The sequence below is a fragment of the Aptenodytes forsteri genome, unplaced genomic scaffold, assembly GCF_000699145.1.
Source record: "Aptenodytes forsteri isolate BGI_AS27 unplaced genomic scaffold, ASM69914v1 Scaffold172, whole genome shotgun sequence".
Taxonomy (NCBI): domain Eukaryota; kingdom Metazoa; phylum Chordata; class Aves; order Sphenisciformes; family Spheniscidae; genus Aptenodytes; species Aptenodytes forsteri.
In genome coordinates, this window is record NW_008795018.1 from 11,037,539 (window position 1) to 11,052,841 (window position 15,303).

Below are 15,303 nucleotides of genomic sequence, written 5' to 3' on the forward strand. Positions count from 1 at the left end.
AGGAATTCATTCACTACTTCCCACTGGCAGGCAGGTGTTCAGCCATCTCCAGGAAAGCAGGGCTCCATCACGTGTAATGGTTACTTGGGAAGACAGTCGCCGTCACTCCGAACGTGCCCCCTTCCTTCTTCTTCCCCCAGCTTTATATGCTGAGCATGACGTCATATGGTATGGAATATCCCTTTGGTCAGTTGGGGTCAGCTGTACCAGCTGTGCCCCCTCCCAACTTCTTGTGCACCCCCAGCCTGCTCGCTGGTGGGGTGGTGTGAGGGGCAGAAAAGGCCTTGACTGTGTCAGCCCTGCTCAGCAGTAACGAAAACATCCCTGTGTTATCAACCCTGTTTTCAGCACAAATCCAAAACATCGCCCCATATTAGCTACTATGAAGAAAATTAACTCTATCCCAGCCAAAACCAGCACATCTAACAACCAAAGGAAGAGAAGCTTTAATGCATATTCATAAGCTGTCAGGATGCTGAGGCAGGTAATCCTGGTGCCTGCTGAAGTGTAGCTAGCAAGTGAAGTTTTAGAAAGGATTTAGGTTGGGGAGTATCTGTCTGTCTCATTCCCTTGAGTCCTGAAGGTGAGGTAAAGGAATACATGAGTTTAGGGACCTCAGATGGCTGCAGCAGTGTAATGGCACATTCAACCTAAAAGTCGTCCCAGAACCCTGAGGCCACAGCAAAAGGGCCTATTTCAAGCTGTCCAGTTTCCTGACCCAGCTTGGTATGACTGTGACGTCATTGGTGTCACCTCAACTCTGCCTTCTTATAGACAGTTCACATATATGTTGTATTACCTGGGGATTATCCTCTCTTTAATTGCATCACTAGGAGTTGCAGAGAGGACGTCAGTGTGTTAACACTTTGAAGACATCATAGACTAACTTTTCATATTGCCAGTGCCCAAAGATATTCTGAGTGGGAGAGCACACTTGCAATTCTGGCCAAGTTCCCAGTAAAATTTGCACAGTTGCCCAAAACATTGCCTTGTATCTGCACAAAACCTCACATCATTTTATAACTGTATTTTACATTCTGAATTGGCAAGGGCTTTGGAAACTGAGGGAATGAGCATGGCACCAACTATTTGACATAGAATTGATTTAGGACACCAAAATAAGGGGCACTGTCTGAGAGTCTTGACTGTAATCTTTTTCTTCCGACTTCTTCCTGTGTTCACTTGTCTTTTTTTTTTGTTTGTTTTCCCCTTTATGTTTACTCTCCTCTTCCACTGCACTTTATCTTGGAAGGACTGAGAACAAAATTTATCAGGTGTTTTAGTAATGTTCTGTCTAAACCTGCTTCGAGTATATGGAATATGCATCACAGGAAAACTGCAGCTTTCCCAAAGAGAATCCATGTACAACAATGACTACATATTCTGTAGCATTGGAAGTTCTCATGCCTCCTGTGTTATTACTCTTTCCATCTCCAGTTCTCCAGATAGTTTTCTGTGTTTTGCATATATGCTAGAAATAACTGTGCCAAAAGTTTGCTGAATTTTCTAACACAAGCCAGAAAGGAATATGCCTTTTTCTGGTCTTGCAACAGCTACTGAATGAGTTTGTAACCTGCCTACGCTCATCCAGTACAGTGTAACGGCCTGGTTTACTGTTCCTTCATTACCACCTTTCTGAGTTGGACTGTTCCATGAAAGACTGGCTATTTATAACTCTTGTTACTTGTTTGCAATCATTTAAAATAGAATACCACTGGGATTCTTTCAGCATCTACTATTAATCTGATTTTACTGGTGATCTAAGCACAGGAGTTTAAGGGAAGAAGTCTTGAGCTCAAGGATCAGTTCTGACATAGGCTACGATCACTGCAAACTTTCTGCTTCAGGTTTTCATGTTCTAAACAGCATTAACAATTTCTAGGTGCAACCCTAGCTCCAGCGTTAGGGTTCATTGACTGGTATTTATTCCATGGTTTGATAAGAAATATTAAGTATTACACAGAACCGCAAAGCATAAATCATCTCTTGAGGTATCCTTGAAAGTTATGTGAGAATGAACTACATAATGGCAGAATCACTGTGATTTTTATACACTTTCTTTCAGGTGTCTTCTTGGAGTATGGAATTTGTATGGAAAAGAAGGTGGTATCTTCAGCTGGGCTGTATATTGATACTGAATTTGGTTTATGCCAATCTAGACTATCAGAAAGAAACTCCTCCAAGCCTGGGTCAGATTGACCATCAGTGCTGGGAGGTGTCGTCCCATGGGCTGGTGGAAATGAAGAAACTCAAGGTAGCAGATACGGTCATTGCTCTCTGGGACTTCATGATGTTCCTAAAGGAATCCCCTAAGCCCAAGCACAATGAACTCTTCAATGATTTAGCCCAGAACTTCTGGGATATGTATGTAGACTGTGTGCTCTCAAGATCCCATGGAATGGGCAGAAGACAATTAATGTCTCCCAAATACTCTTCCACATACTCACATAGAACTTTAGAAGGTAACTACAGGATATGGCGTTAGTCTGTTATGTACTAACTTTAAAGTGAACCACTGTTCCATCCTCGTCCTTGACTGTCTAGACAACTCAATACAGACGTTTCCAGTTTTCTGTCTCTACTTGTCAAAAGCATTTACATCTTTCAATGGTAGCTACTTTCACAATACGTGAGTCAAAAGTAGTTAGGGTACTACATTTCGATATTTAACAAAGTGTAAAAAATGTCGGGTATGCATGTGGGAGTGTGTGGAAAAGGATGCTGCATTCTCTGTTTATCACTGTGTGCATATAAATGGCATTACAATACTAAAAGTTTCCTGGTATTTGGACTTCATTCCCAACTTTGGGGAATCATCCCTCTGTGAGAAGGGAAGCTCAAATCTCTGACCGCTTGAACTCTGTTCTTCCCATTAAAACTGCTGACACATAATGTGATCTCATGGTCACCGTGAATCGTCAAAACAGTGACAAATTCTGACCATCACGGTCTGGCTTGAGTCTGAACTGAGATCATACAGGTGATTGGCTTTATATCTCATTAACCAATCCTAGATCTGTGTGCTTCTTTCCTCCTCGGCAATAGACTTTTTTCTGGTGTACCCAGTCAGATGTTTTGGGTTTCCAGACTGAACCTGGAGATCATTTAATCCTAGCGTTCCTAACCATATTGCTTGGAAAATAACTACCTTTCTTTCATAATCTTGCAGGGTCTGCTTTCACCAACCCATTTTAGGTCAAAAGGGGAGAAAATGGAGATACCTCAGCAAGGCAACATCAAAATGAAGGAGCACAAAAGCACAGCATGTACTGTAGATGCTTAGACAAATCCATTGGCATGGTTCAACCTTTTTTTTTCTCTGTATAAAGTACTTAATCACTGCTAAACTGAGAAGTACATGAGCTCCCACATTGTCACTCTTGCTTTCCCATCTTGCAATGTACCAAGGTTGCCTTTTACCCACTGCATGTGTGAATGCTTTTGTGTTTTGAGTCAACACCTTTGTTCTCTCAGGTAAGCTTGCAAGTCTGAACCAGTGTCGTATTTTTGTAGAGGCTCATCTTTTCCAATAATTCTCTTTTTTAAAAGTTAATTTTGATGGAAACCCAATATATTTTTATACGTTAAGCAATGGAGAAGATGTCAACAAACATATTTTATACAGTGTCTTGCACATACAATCAACTTTACTTTAAAGAATTGCAAAAAAGTGTGACATCAAGCTAAAGGGAAGGATTATGCTCGTTGTAATGTCCTGTGCAGTCTAAACTTTGTATTTTCTCACTGCTTAGTCTAGGCTATGGATTAATTAAAGTATTTTTCTATGCAGCAAGGTCTGAACAGTAGTCACTTTCTTGTCTATTAGCATGTTATTTGCAAAACCACTACTACATTACATTAAGAACAGTACTTTACACAAGACTGCTCTTTATTTACACATTCATACAGGTAAATAAGGTGATACAGTCCATCCCTGTCATAGCAGGCAACATGACAGTTGAGAAGAGACCCATGTATCACGTGGTTTGAAAGAGTGAGAGACTGGCTTGACTACTGCTGCCATTATAAGAAACCATCCAGCATGGGTAAGCTAATTCAGGGAGATGAACCATCTAGTTAATCCACTTCTCCTGAGCACAGAAAGCCTGGGAACAAATGGGAACACTCAGAGACGCTGACTGCTCTCTGCTTTACTCCTTGGGCAATGCAGCTTGTCCAGTCCCTGTTGTGTTCTAGCCTTTTATGAGATCCCAACTGGGTTTAATTATTGTAGGAAACAGTACTTACGCAGTAACAGCATATAAACCTTCATAAGTAACAAGAAATTCATCCCACATAATGCCTAGCTCATACACAGTTCATAAAATATTCAACAATTCTCATAGATTTGTAAATGTTCATTTAGGTAAATACAATATTGAACTGCATCTTGTAAATATTTCTCCTACAGTATTCTGGAGAGGGTACAAAAGTAGTGAGAAATTTCTCTTACCCATGAATATCACTGTAAGCTCCTGATACAAAAAAATATTTTAAATACACCTTTTCTTTTGAGCAAATAGAAGGAGTTGTGACACACCCAAACCCAGCAGTTTTAGGAATTGATACATCATGATGAGCAGCTATTTGAGAGCCATCGTCTAATCTGTTCCAGCAATATCCAGTTTATAAAGCTGTGTATTGTATTGCATTCGCAACAAATAAAGTGCTTTAACTGTCATAAACCAGATAAATAAATTCCCTTTGTTCACACCTACAAATAATTTTGTCACCTACAGAAGTGCAAAACTATAATAACATTTTAAAGGTAACGTTTCCCATATTAGTGATATTTTAACTGAATGCCAGAGCAAGGTATCCTATGCAGTTTTTGAAGCTCCATCGTTCCTCAGAGTGTAAGTCTTTGTTTTAATTAGTTTTCTATAGGAGACAAGGGTGCTTAGCATCTACCATAATTGGCTCCAGAATGCTTGAACAATCTATTGCTGCGGTCACCCTTCAGTGTCTGAAGCCATGGTCCATGGCTGGCTGGCAACATCAAATACTGTCTATGCTGCTGTGAAGCCTTGTGTTAGTTTTCATTTATGAAGTATAAATGTAAGCACTTTGGGAAATTCTGTCCCCTTCCTTCTCCAGTCTTTATTACAATTAACAAGAGCATTTGCAGCTACTTGCCTGCAACATCGGTGCCTGTAGCAGCAGCACAGGGGGAGGAATGCTGCGGGGCTCACTTTGTGCCCGATTTAAAGTTTTTACATAAGCGTAAACTGATTTCCAGTTAAAAGACCTTTTACATCCATACCTTGGCTACACTGTACTGCTGTAGCTTTTGCTCAGAAACTGGAAGGACTTTCATGAGTCCTGTATGTTTTTTTGGAAAAAAACAGGCCAGTGCCTTGCTGCCAGTAGTAATGAGTCACCCACACATTCACATATATACAAGCATATCAAAAACCTCTAAATGTCACAGTCTTTGTTCTCCTAGTCAAATATTTATTGTTTGGTTTTAATTGTGAAAAGACAATGGAGCATACTCTCTGTGGCCCCAGTGTGTAGATATATTTTTCACATTCTCTAAAACAGTAATAAAGTAGCTGAAGAGTTGTCAGAGAAATATAAATAAATGAGCAATACTTTACTTGACATGGAGGACTTCAGTTAGATAATCTCTATATACCTTAGCTTACCTTTCTTGCAGGCAGGCAAGAAATACACATACGGGCTTGTTTAATAAAACATACTTAAACTTCATGCAGAAAATTTTGGGAAAAAAATGTCATAATGAAACCACATTATACTTACAAATTATCAGTTAGCAAAGGGCCAGCATAAAAATTAAATTAAATTAGCATAGCTTGATTTAATTTCTCTAGCTTTAAGTACTAGATGACTGTCCTACTCTACAATGTAATGTTTAACAGACCTGCCCATAAGAAAATGCTTCTGATCTTTGGAAACTAAACATGTGGAGATTTCTCTAAAGTTTAAGTACCATTTTATATGGCTGTTTTGTTTTATTTCATTATTTTCTTCAGGTCTTTTTTATAGAATTTAAGTAGACCATTTTTAAACAAAACTCTCTGCCTTCCTTTTTAATGCCAGCAGTGCTATGTCTTGTTACAGGGACAAACAGATTTTTAAGAAATGCTTATACACAGGCACCTCCACCATCCCTCTTTCAGGAAGTAAAAAAGGGAGTTGGAAACTAAGTTCTACCTGTTTAGCTCTAATTTATTTCCATTTTTCAAGCTGGCATTTAACAAAGTGAAAGCTTGTACTTTTCTCAAAACGTTGCTTACGGGCAAAAATGACAGACTCCGTGCCAGAGCTTGTATGTCACAGAACCCCCTGCAATGTCACAGAAATTTACGCCATAGCACTGGATAGCAACTGGTTTTAAAATGAAGTAACAGCCTCAGGGAATCTTGCTCTATTGTAATATAGCAAATTCTGGCTTTGCCCAAGTTAGGAAAGGAGACGATAGCTTAGAAACTGAGTCATCTACAAAAAGATCTGCTGCTCACAAGTTTGTGTTGCTGTTCTAGAGGTGCTAGAGTGGAAGAGGATGAGTTCTTATTGGAAACAATATGGGCAAAACCCCAAGAAATAATTAAATAGTAAGATCAGTTCGAGAGCTTGAGAAACCCATGAGGACCAGGACATTTCAGCATGTCTCTCCAACAGGCTCAGAGAAACTGTTGGCAGAGACAAGCTTCTTAGTGAGTCTTTAGATGAAAACTGACAGAAAAGAAGTCAGAAGTCCTGATGCTAAAGGCGGCAATTCAAGAAGCAAAATGGACTTGGACAAAAACCACGTGGGTATGGTATCCAGGAAAATGAAGGACTGAATGTGTTTATGTGAAGGTTCATCACCCTGCTTAAAGAAAGAGATACTTAAACTGCAATGTGTGGAATGTGTCAATAAGAGATGGAAATCTAAAGAGTGGACCTACTGATAGTGGATCAGGGTAACCTGACACTAGCACGCAAAATTATTAGACTCAACATACCTTTGTACTGTACTGTACGGGGTACTTTATTAATAAATCATCCCCATGTTTATATTAGTTAAGACAAAATATAATTTTACTCTCAAGATGTTCTATGCAATTCATCAAAGGATTACAAACAGATTTTATCTTGTATCTAAAATACACATACAGTTAACTAAAATATTAAAAGCACTGTTCAGAACACTATCTATTCTACAGGTACCGAATCTTTCTTGACTGAGTCCAACGTTTTAACTCTTTTGATCTTTTTTAAGGCTCCTTCACAAACAGAGGGCTTTCTAAGAGCAAGGTCTGTAACAGCCAGCGGGATTCCAATTAACTGAGGAGGTGTACTTTCGACAGTTACCAAGCGACCAGATCCAATTAACTGGAGGTGTACTTTCGACAGTTACCAAGCGACCAGATCCAATCTGAAAAACAAAATAAGTGCATTGCTTGACATTCACGTTAGCATTTAAAATGAGATGAGAGTTAAATCATGAACTGTCTTTCAAAAATATTATTCAGCTGGTGGAGATGCATGCTGAGGTTTCTGAGGTCCACTCAAACTATCCTTTATACTAAATTCACAAACTGTTCCCATCAATACAAAGGAAAAGACAGAGTGGTTTTTCAGCAGGTACCTTTATGTACTCTGCTTTTCTGCCTTCATGTCTGATCTTACAAATAGAGGAAAAGAAAATCAAGCCTTTATTACAATAGAAGTTTGTTGTGCAATGTTATTGGGATTTGTATATAATTATCAGCCACAGATTTTGTCCTCAGAATTTCACTATACATTAATACTTCAAAGAAAAAAAAGGGAACAGACCCTGTTTCTCTCAGAATGCAATTGCCTGTAACTACTGCTCCAGGAAAACTCCAAGACTGAGAGAGACATAACACTTTCCAGTTTCATTACTACTCTTCATACTGAATAGGTTCAGGTCTTTGAATAAAAATCCCTGAGTGATACCTCTACCTTCTAACTATGACCTATTAAAACAAACAATGCAACTCTCTGAGTGCATGTGGCTCATGTTTGATTACTTGACCTTGACTGGTTTGCAACAACCGTCTTGGCTTAATTTTCATCTCTCCCCCTACCAAGGGTGTTTGGCAGAGAGGAGGGAGGAAGATTGTTCCATGAAAAAAATTGCCAGCCATATCTGTCATTTGTAATTCTTCTAAGCAATGTACCCAAGGAATTTTATCTGATGTTGCTGATGTGTTCATTTTCTCAATACACTTATTCTGAAAAAGGAACTAACCTTTTCCGTGTTTTTGTCTACAGTTGTTGAAATATTGATTACAGAACCATGAAGATGTTTTCTTGTTAAATCCTCCCCCTCCAAAGAAATGAATAATCTTGGCTTGAGGTCCAAGTCTTTAAAATAAAATCTAACAATGTATTTCTCTCTGCTAACAACTTCCAGAATACTCATGTTTATATCTAAATTTTTCGGATACTTTCTGCAAAATATTGCTGATTAACAGTCTCACTGACACATGCATGTAACTAAATCATTTTTCCAGCCCACTTCATCTTGCATTCACAGATGTGTCCCTCCATATCTTCCAGAAGTTTAGGGCAAAGATAATTTGATAAAAATCCTAGTCCGGCACTCTGAGACCATCCCCTTGCTTCCTGCTAAGCTCCTCCTTTCTTCATCACATCAAACATGAACTGCTTCTTTTCTTTTTCAGGATGCAGTCACCTTAGTTGTCATTACTCATGCAGGCCAGAGAGCCCATGACAATACAATCTCTTGCCTTTGTGCAAGTTTGAAAACAGCACCTCATGTTTTTTCTTCCTTGTTTCTCCTTACATGTAAGAGTAACTTACAAGCAACCAAGAAGCTACCCCTCCCCCTAAAATCCTCCTTAGCTGTGATGCTTACACAGAAATCATCCAACTAGCTCAAAAGCAGTTACTGACTGGAATGGAGATTCTTCCACGTCCTACCCCAGTTTGTCAAAACTCAACATCTAAATATGCTGTTATGCCCAAATGAGATCTTAACAATGGCTTTTATTTTCTCTCTTATAATTTCTTTTTAAATTTTTCAATTAACCGATAGAAATGAGAAAAAAAAAATCTTTTCTGCAGATGCAATGAGTGGCTTATCTGCAGACAGTCAGGAACACGTTTACTGACAAAGGACACCTCTACCGACGTATTATGGATCGCACAGATTTACCCAACAATAAATGAAGAAGGTCTTGTCCTCAGCAAGGTTTTCATGAAAGGCTGTCCCACAAGAGGTACATGTCAAGTAGCACAGGGACCATCTTGCCCACTCTTTTGATGAGTAACTGGCAGATCTGAATCTCACTCTGCCCAACTACCTGTTGTCTGAGGATATGTCAGAAGGGGAAGCGGTACTTTGCAGGAGATACAAATTCTTTCTTACATACTTGGAGCTTGTCAACATAAACATTATTAAAGAAAGAGTAAGCAGCAGCACATATACAGCCAGAATAAACCCCAAACCACTTACACATTAATGAAAATAAAACAGTGTCATTGGAGATTACTTACCGTTGTACCAAGGCCTTTAATATCAGTAGAATGGACTGCTCCATTTTGAGTCTTCGATTTAGATCTGGAAGCCTCTATTGATTTTTCCTGAAGCCTTTTTGCTTTCTAAAGATAATTAGAAAAAAGGCAAAATTGTTTTAAACAGAATAAATTGTATCATCTGCATTTGTTAGAAAATACGCAAACAAAATGACAAAATAAATGAGGTGATAATTCTATTGGCCTTTAATTGTAAGTACCTCCCCTCTGGTTTGTGACTCTCTCTCGTACTGGGGACCTGAAAACAGAATAAACGGACATGGCTTCACAAGGGCGAGAAGGGAATAATCGCTTACTATGACCTGCAGGCTATATTCTTTCTAATGTAGCCATATATGCTGTTAGCCTTCATCACCACAAGAGCACACTGCTGCCTCATGTTCAGCTTGTCACCCCATACATAGTACACATCTACATAGCCAGTCAGGCCCCGGGCTGTTCTGACGCATGACAACCTTAATACATCCCATATGCATGACTTCACATTTTCTTTTCCTGAACTGCACGAGCTCTTGGTCAGCTCATCCCTCCAGCTTGTCAAGGTCCTTCTGAATAGCAACCCTACCTCCCAGCATATGGATTGCTTCCTCCAGCTCAGTGTCATGCATGAATGTGATGAGGTTGCATACTGATCCAATATCCAAGTAATTAATGAAAATGATAAACAGTATCAACCCTATAATTAACTCTGAGGAGTATCACTCAAAACTGACTGCTAGTTAAATTTTAATCACTGACCATTGTCCTTTGAGCCCATCAGTCCAGCCAGTTTTTCATCCCACTTGTAGTCCAGCTGTAGTGGACAACACCTATATGTAGTCCAGTCCATATCTCCCCAATTTGGCTACAAGGATGCTACACAAGACTGTGCTGAAAACCTTGCTAAAGCCAAGGGAAATAACATCCATCTTCCTCCTTCTCCAGAGCTAATAATTCTACCGCAAAAGGCAACCATGTTGGCAAGGCATGATTTGTCCTTGGTAAATCCATGACAGCCATTTCCAATCACCTTCTTGTCCCTCATGTGCCTAAAACAGCTTTCCAGGGACTCAGTTAAAATTAACCATCCTGTAGTTCTCCAAATCCTTTTTCTGGCACTTTTTAATTTCTCATTCTAGCATAGATCTTTACCACAGGACAGTGTTCTCTTTTGCTTCTCCTTTGGGAAATGAAGAAAAATTAAACTCAGCTGCCAAAGCAGTTCTTTTAAGTCTGATTTCATTCATTCTCCAACTTAGTCTGATCACCTAACCAGGACTCTAATATTTTTTACGTTCTTTTGGAAAAGCACAAATACTGCTAAAAGAAACTCCTTTCATCATAAAGTATTTCCCATCTGGAAAGATGTCTGCTGCATTAAAAATAGGGAATGAAGTATTAGAAAAAATAAAGACAAGAATGACCAGACTTTTAGTTTCAACAATTTCAGGACAAATATACATATACGCACACACACACCCCCCCCTAATCTGCTGCATTAAAAATAGGGAATGAAGTATTAGAAAAAATAAAGACAAGAATGACCAGACTTTTAGTTTCAACAATTTCAGGACAAATATACATATACGCACACCCCCACCCCCCCCTAATTGCAAGTGCATAAACAATGTTGATCCCCAATTTGTGACTGTAATCAGAAGAGCAAATCATAGAATCATAGAAGAGGAGAAGAGTCAAAGATTGCGTAGCTTTGCCAATACATCTTATGGTTCATTCTTCTATGGCTGTGTGAATATAAAATTTACTATAACTTCTACTTTTATATCCTCATAATTCATTAAGAAATGTGTTTGGAACTTCCCAATTATTATAACTACACCGTGAATTAAAATTTTCTCCATCACTCAGATTTCTTACCTTCAATGCCTCATAGTTTGACGTCCGAGTCAAGAAATTTTCCCAAGATTTGTTTACCATTTCTCTCTGCTTACGGGTAGCTTGGATCTGTAATACAAATGAGATTTACAAGATGCAACACAATGCTGTTCTCATGAGCTTTCCTGAACTCTTTGCTTGTGCTGTTTGGATAGTATTTCACCTATGCCCCTTTGGCTACCTTAGCTCATCCCTCTCACTTGGGATTGGATGACAATCTTGTAGTAATGTACTTGTCCTTTAAAGACTTCACTTATGCACTGCCTTCAAAAAAAAAAGCTTACCTTCTCTGTTGCAAACAAATTTTCCCCTCTTCCAACACAGATTTGGAAGAGCCCCAACTCTTTCAGGAATGCTTTCTGTATATTCTCACTCTCAAATGCTGAATGACAGAGATGGAGTCAGTTCTGGTGACAAAAGTGCAGGCATCATAATGCATGACAATCCCTCAAAAACACTAGCATGAGCTTTTAGACAACTGGACCAATTGATCTCACTTCTCAGAAAGCAGGACAGGGTGAGAGAGTAGGTGAGCAAAAATGCCAAAAGCTTGCCTTATAACCAAAGCTGGAAAACGTCTATACCTGCTCACTCTCAGCATGCTGGGAAGCACAAAGCCCTGCTTTGTGAAGTAATGAAGCTTTGTGAATATTCAGCCAAGGGAGCTTATAACAGAGGCTTATGTTTCATTTTAAGAAGCAGATGTAGTTGTAAAGGTACTTTAAATTGTTATCTGCTACAGATGAACACAGGTGCAACTCTTACAGTAACATAATGATAATTTTTCATTACACCATTGCTGATGCATCACTGATGATACTGCTTCATTTTTTTCATGTTACTCTCTAAATATTGTCAAAATTATACAAATTGGGAGAACTGAGGTTAACCTAATTTAATTTAAAGTTAAAATTTTACTGCTGAGACAGATTAAAATATCTTCAAGCAGTGTACACATACAGAATTCTCAACATTATATAATAAAATCTTCATATAAATTGACAAAAAAGCTTTACATGGGCTTTCCTTGTTTAAATACTCCTTGTCTTACCTTTGTGTATGTTTTTTCCTCCTCTTGGATTTCTTGGTGATGTTGACTTTCAAGCACTTCAGTCTGCAGAGCAGCAATCATTCTTCCAGTATCTTCTGATATCTCTGAAATAACTTTCAAGGCTTCCTCATCTGATGCAACAGGCCTGAATTCTTCTTTTAGTTCTGCACACAGTTCACACCAAACTTCTCCAACCTGCGTGTGAAACGCACACCGCACTATTTGATATTTATCTCCTTTTTTCCAGTTCCAATTATTCAAAATATAATAGAGCAACAATCTCTCTCCTTATTGTTGTTGCACTTCCCGGAATTTTTACGCAAGGTTAGACTTCAGTAATGCTATGCCAAATTCATTCATGATAATCCTCCCTAAGCCTTCATAAGCCCAAGCTTGACTCCATAGAGCAGTAACAGGAATGCTGATACCTACAGAAACTCAGAATAAATACAGATAGTTACCATATACCAAATTACAAGAGTGAAGTGTTGTGTCGTACTGGCTGCTTCTTAAGATCTCAAATTGTGCACATTATCAGAGCAAACTGCAACATCAGACATAAATGGAAGCTAGAATTATCAACTAAAGATCGAGTCTTGCTAGTTCCTGAACACTTCAAGCTCTCACAGACTTTGTTCCTAAGCAGAAAATTGGCTTAAACTGTGTGCTGGCTCCCACAAAGCTTGTTATCCTGTTCTTGTTTCCTATAGGCACATCATTTTTAACCTTTGACAGTATGATGGATACTGCATGTGGGGACAAAGATGGGAAAGCACAGAAAAACCTTTATCAGAATGTGCATTTAATGTAATTTTTAATAGCAAACCGCTCCCACCCCCAATTGACCTTACTGCACAAAGAGGCAGTCCTACTCTCCAGCCCTTCCCCAATTTCTTACTCCTATCCTGGCGCATTCCTGTTTCTTGAGCTGGCAAACAGTTAAAACTATTTTTTTTTCTGAGTTATTTTTAACTAGCATTGGTTTCTAGTCTTATTTTCTGTGCAGTCACAAACACTTGTAGCAGTACAAAGGAAGAGTCTGGGGAGTGCTGCACTGATGGAGGCGGGACTGTTTCTTTTGATGGTAAATACTGGCTTACACTCTCTGTGAAACTATAGGTGACTTGTGACATAGGTGACAGCTTTTGAAGGGTTATTTGTTTGTTGTATCCTGAGATATACTTGCTATTTTTGCAAACACAGATACAGTAGTACTATTTTCTTTTACAATACTCACTTTAAAGTCAATATAACGCCGTATGATAGCAAGTGTGACAAAATCCTTAGCAGATAAGCCAGGTAAATTTTCAAAACCTAAAAGAATATTAATCATGTCAGTATTAACAGCATGATGAATTTATCTTAAAAGATAACATTCTAAGACAAGACACCATCTTATTTGTCATATAATCACATGCAAAATCTTCATCACAAATACACCAGTCAGTCACTCTTCTAATCCTGAGCAGGCTTTTGGTGATAAAAAAACCTGTTTTCTCTGTAACAAATTCACTCTATACTAACTCTTTACTTATGAGTGGCGCCAGTGACCTTCCAATCACTTGGAAAGCCAGGATTTGCTACACTTTTGTGGTAAGGGTTTGATCTTCTGTTAAAGCAGACAAACAGTTGAGTCCACAGGTCACAGTTTCTAAAGAAGCAATTCAGCACAAATAGAGTTTGCTTTAGCTGTGAAGTAGCCAACAGGAGAATCGTATTACAGGGTGACCAGTGCTTTGTTTCAAAGCTGTGTAATGAGGGTCTCCTCCATCTCATAGACTTGAGCCTTGAGCATAAAGCCTTGAGTATCATGACTCCATCTTTTAAAAAATATGTTTACAATGCATGTAAAAGAATAAGGTAGAGAAGTATGGTTGCTGAGACTGTGCTTCATTTTTTGCACGCCAAATGTTAATTATACTTGATTTTTTTAAAAAAAACCTATCTCTATATATAGTCTATCAAATCTCATTCTAGACTTCATCATACCATCTGTGTGATACCTGGGAATGTAGCATCTATCTATTAGAGTATAATTACATCATGTTTTGAAGTTAAGAAATACCATAAATAAAGACCAATTAACACTTGTTTTCTAGATCACCATGTTACAGGCTGTTATGGAGCATGACTACAGTAAGAGGAAGATGCTGAGAAGACTATAAAAATCTTTCCATTTTTTTATTATCCACTTTCATCTCATTTCAGTACTTCACAGGAGACGTTACAATGTATGTAACTAACATAAGAGGTATGTGTGAATATAGGAGAAAGCTGGAACAAAATCTAGTGCCTTTTTGCTTTATTAAAGAATTTAGCTGTGATCCAACATTTAACATAATTAACACTAATAAAAATTAGTAAGAACATGGGTTACAACAGAGGGAGAACTAGCTATAGCTTAATAGAGAAACTGAGGATGTTTTCAAACCAGTTGGTTCTCTAGGTTACCCGGGGAACTGGTTGAAGCAATCTCAGAACAATTACTGATCATCTTTGAACCTGTGGTAGATGGACGTGAAAAAACAAACATAATGCCTATTTTTAAAAGGGGAAAAGGACAAGCCAGAGAATATTGGTTCAGTAGAGTTCCTGAAAAAGACTGAAACAAATAATTAAACAAATAATGTTTATGCAGCTAAATGGTAACAGTGAAAACATTTGTATCCAACATGAATTAGTAAAAACTAAGATCTAGCTTTTGTCTACAGCCAGATAAGAAATCTTATGGATGTGGAAGAGTTTATCATGTCTCTTGACTTCAGTTTAGGTTTTTAGACAAGGGTGTAATGAGTATTCATATTCAGTGTGCAAACAACACAGAATTAGGAGGGACTGCAGCA

General features: G+C 38.4%; 1 protein-coding gene and 1 long non-coding RNA gene across 2 annotated transcripts in view; one reads left to right on the top strand and one right to left on the bottom strand.

Moving 5' to 3' along the window:
- LOC103895934 overlaps positions 1–3,491 on the top strand; it is a 4,500-nt gene extending 1,009 nt beyond the window's left edge. Inside the window, exons 2-3 of the long non-coding RNA XR_657378.1 lie at positions 2,066–2,462; positions 3,170–3,491. This is a non-coding gene — a long non-coding RNA (uncharacterized LOC103895934). The remainder of the gene's footprint in view (positions 1–2,065; positions 2,463–3,169) is intronic.
- Positions 3,492–7,161: 3,670 nt separating this feature from the next.
- The window catches only part of CFAP69 (cilia and flagella associated protein 69), a 29,916-nt gene continuing 21,774 nt past the window's right edge, over positions 7,162–15,303 (bottom strand). Inside the window, exons 19-23 of the mRNA XM_009275725.1 lie at positions 13,698–13,774; positions 12,461–12,655; positions 11,392–11,478; positions 9,496–9,600; positions 7,162–7,341 (exon numbers count right to left, since the gene is read on the bottom strand). Coding sequence (XP_009274000.1) covers positions 7,162–7,341; positions 9,496–9,600; positions 11,392–11,478; positions 12,461–12,655; positions 13,698–13,774 — 644 coding nt within the window. The remainder of the gene's footprint in view (positions 7,342–9,495; positions 9,601–11,391; positions 11,479–12,460; positions 12,656–13,697; positions 13,775–15,303) is intronic.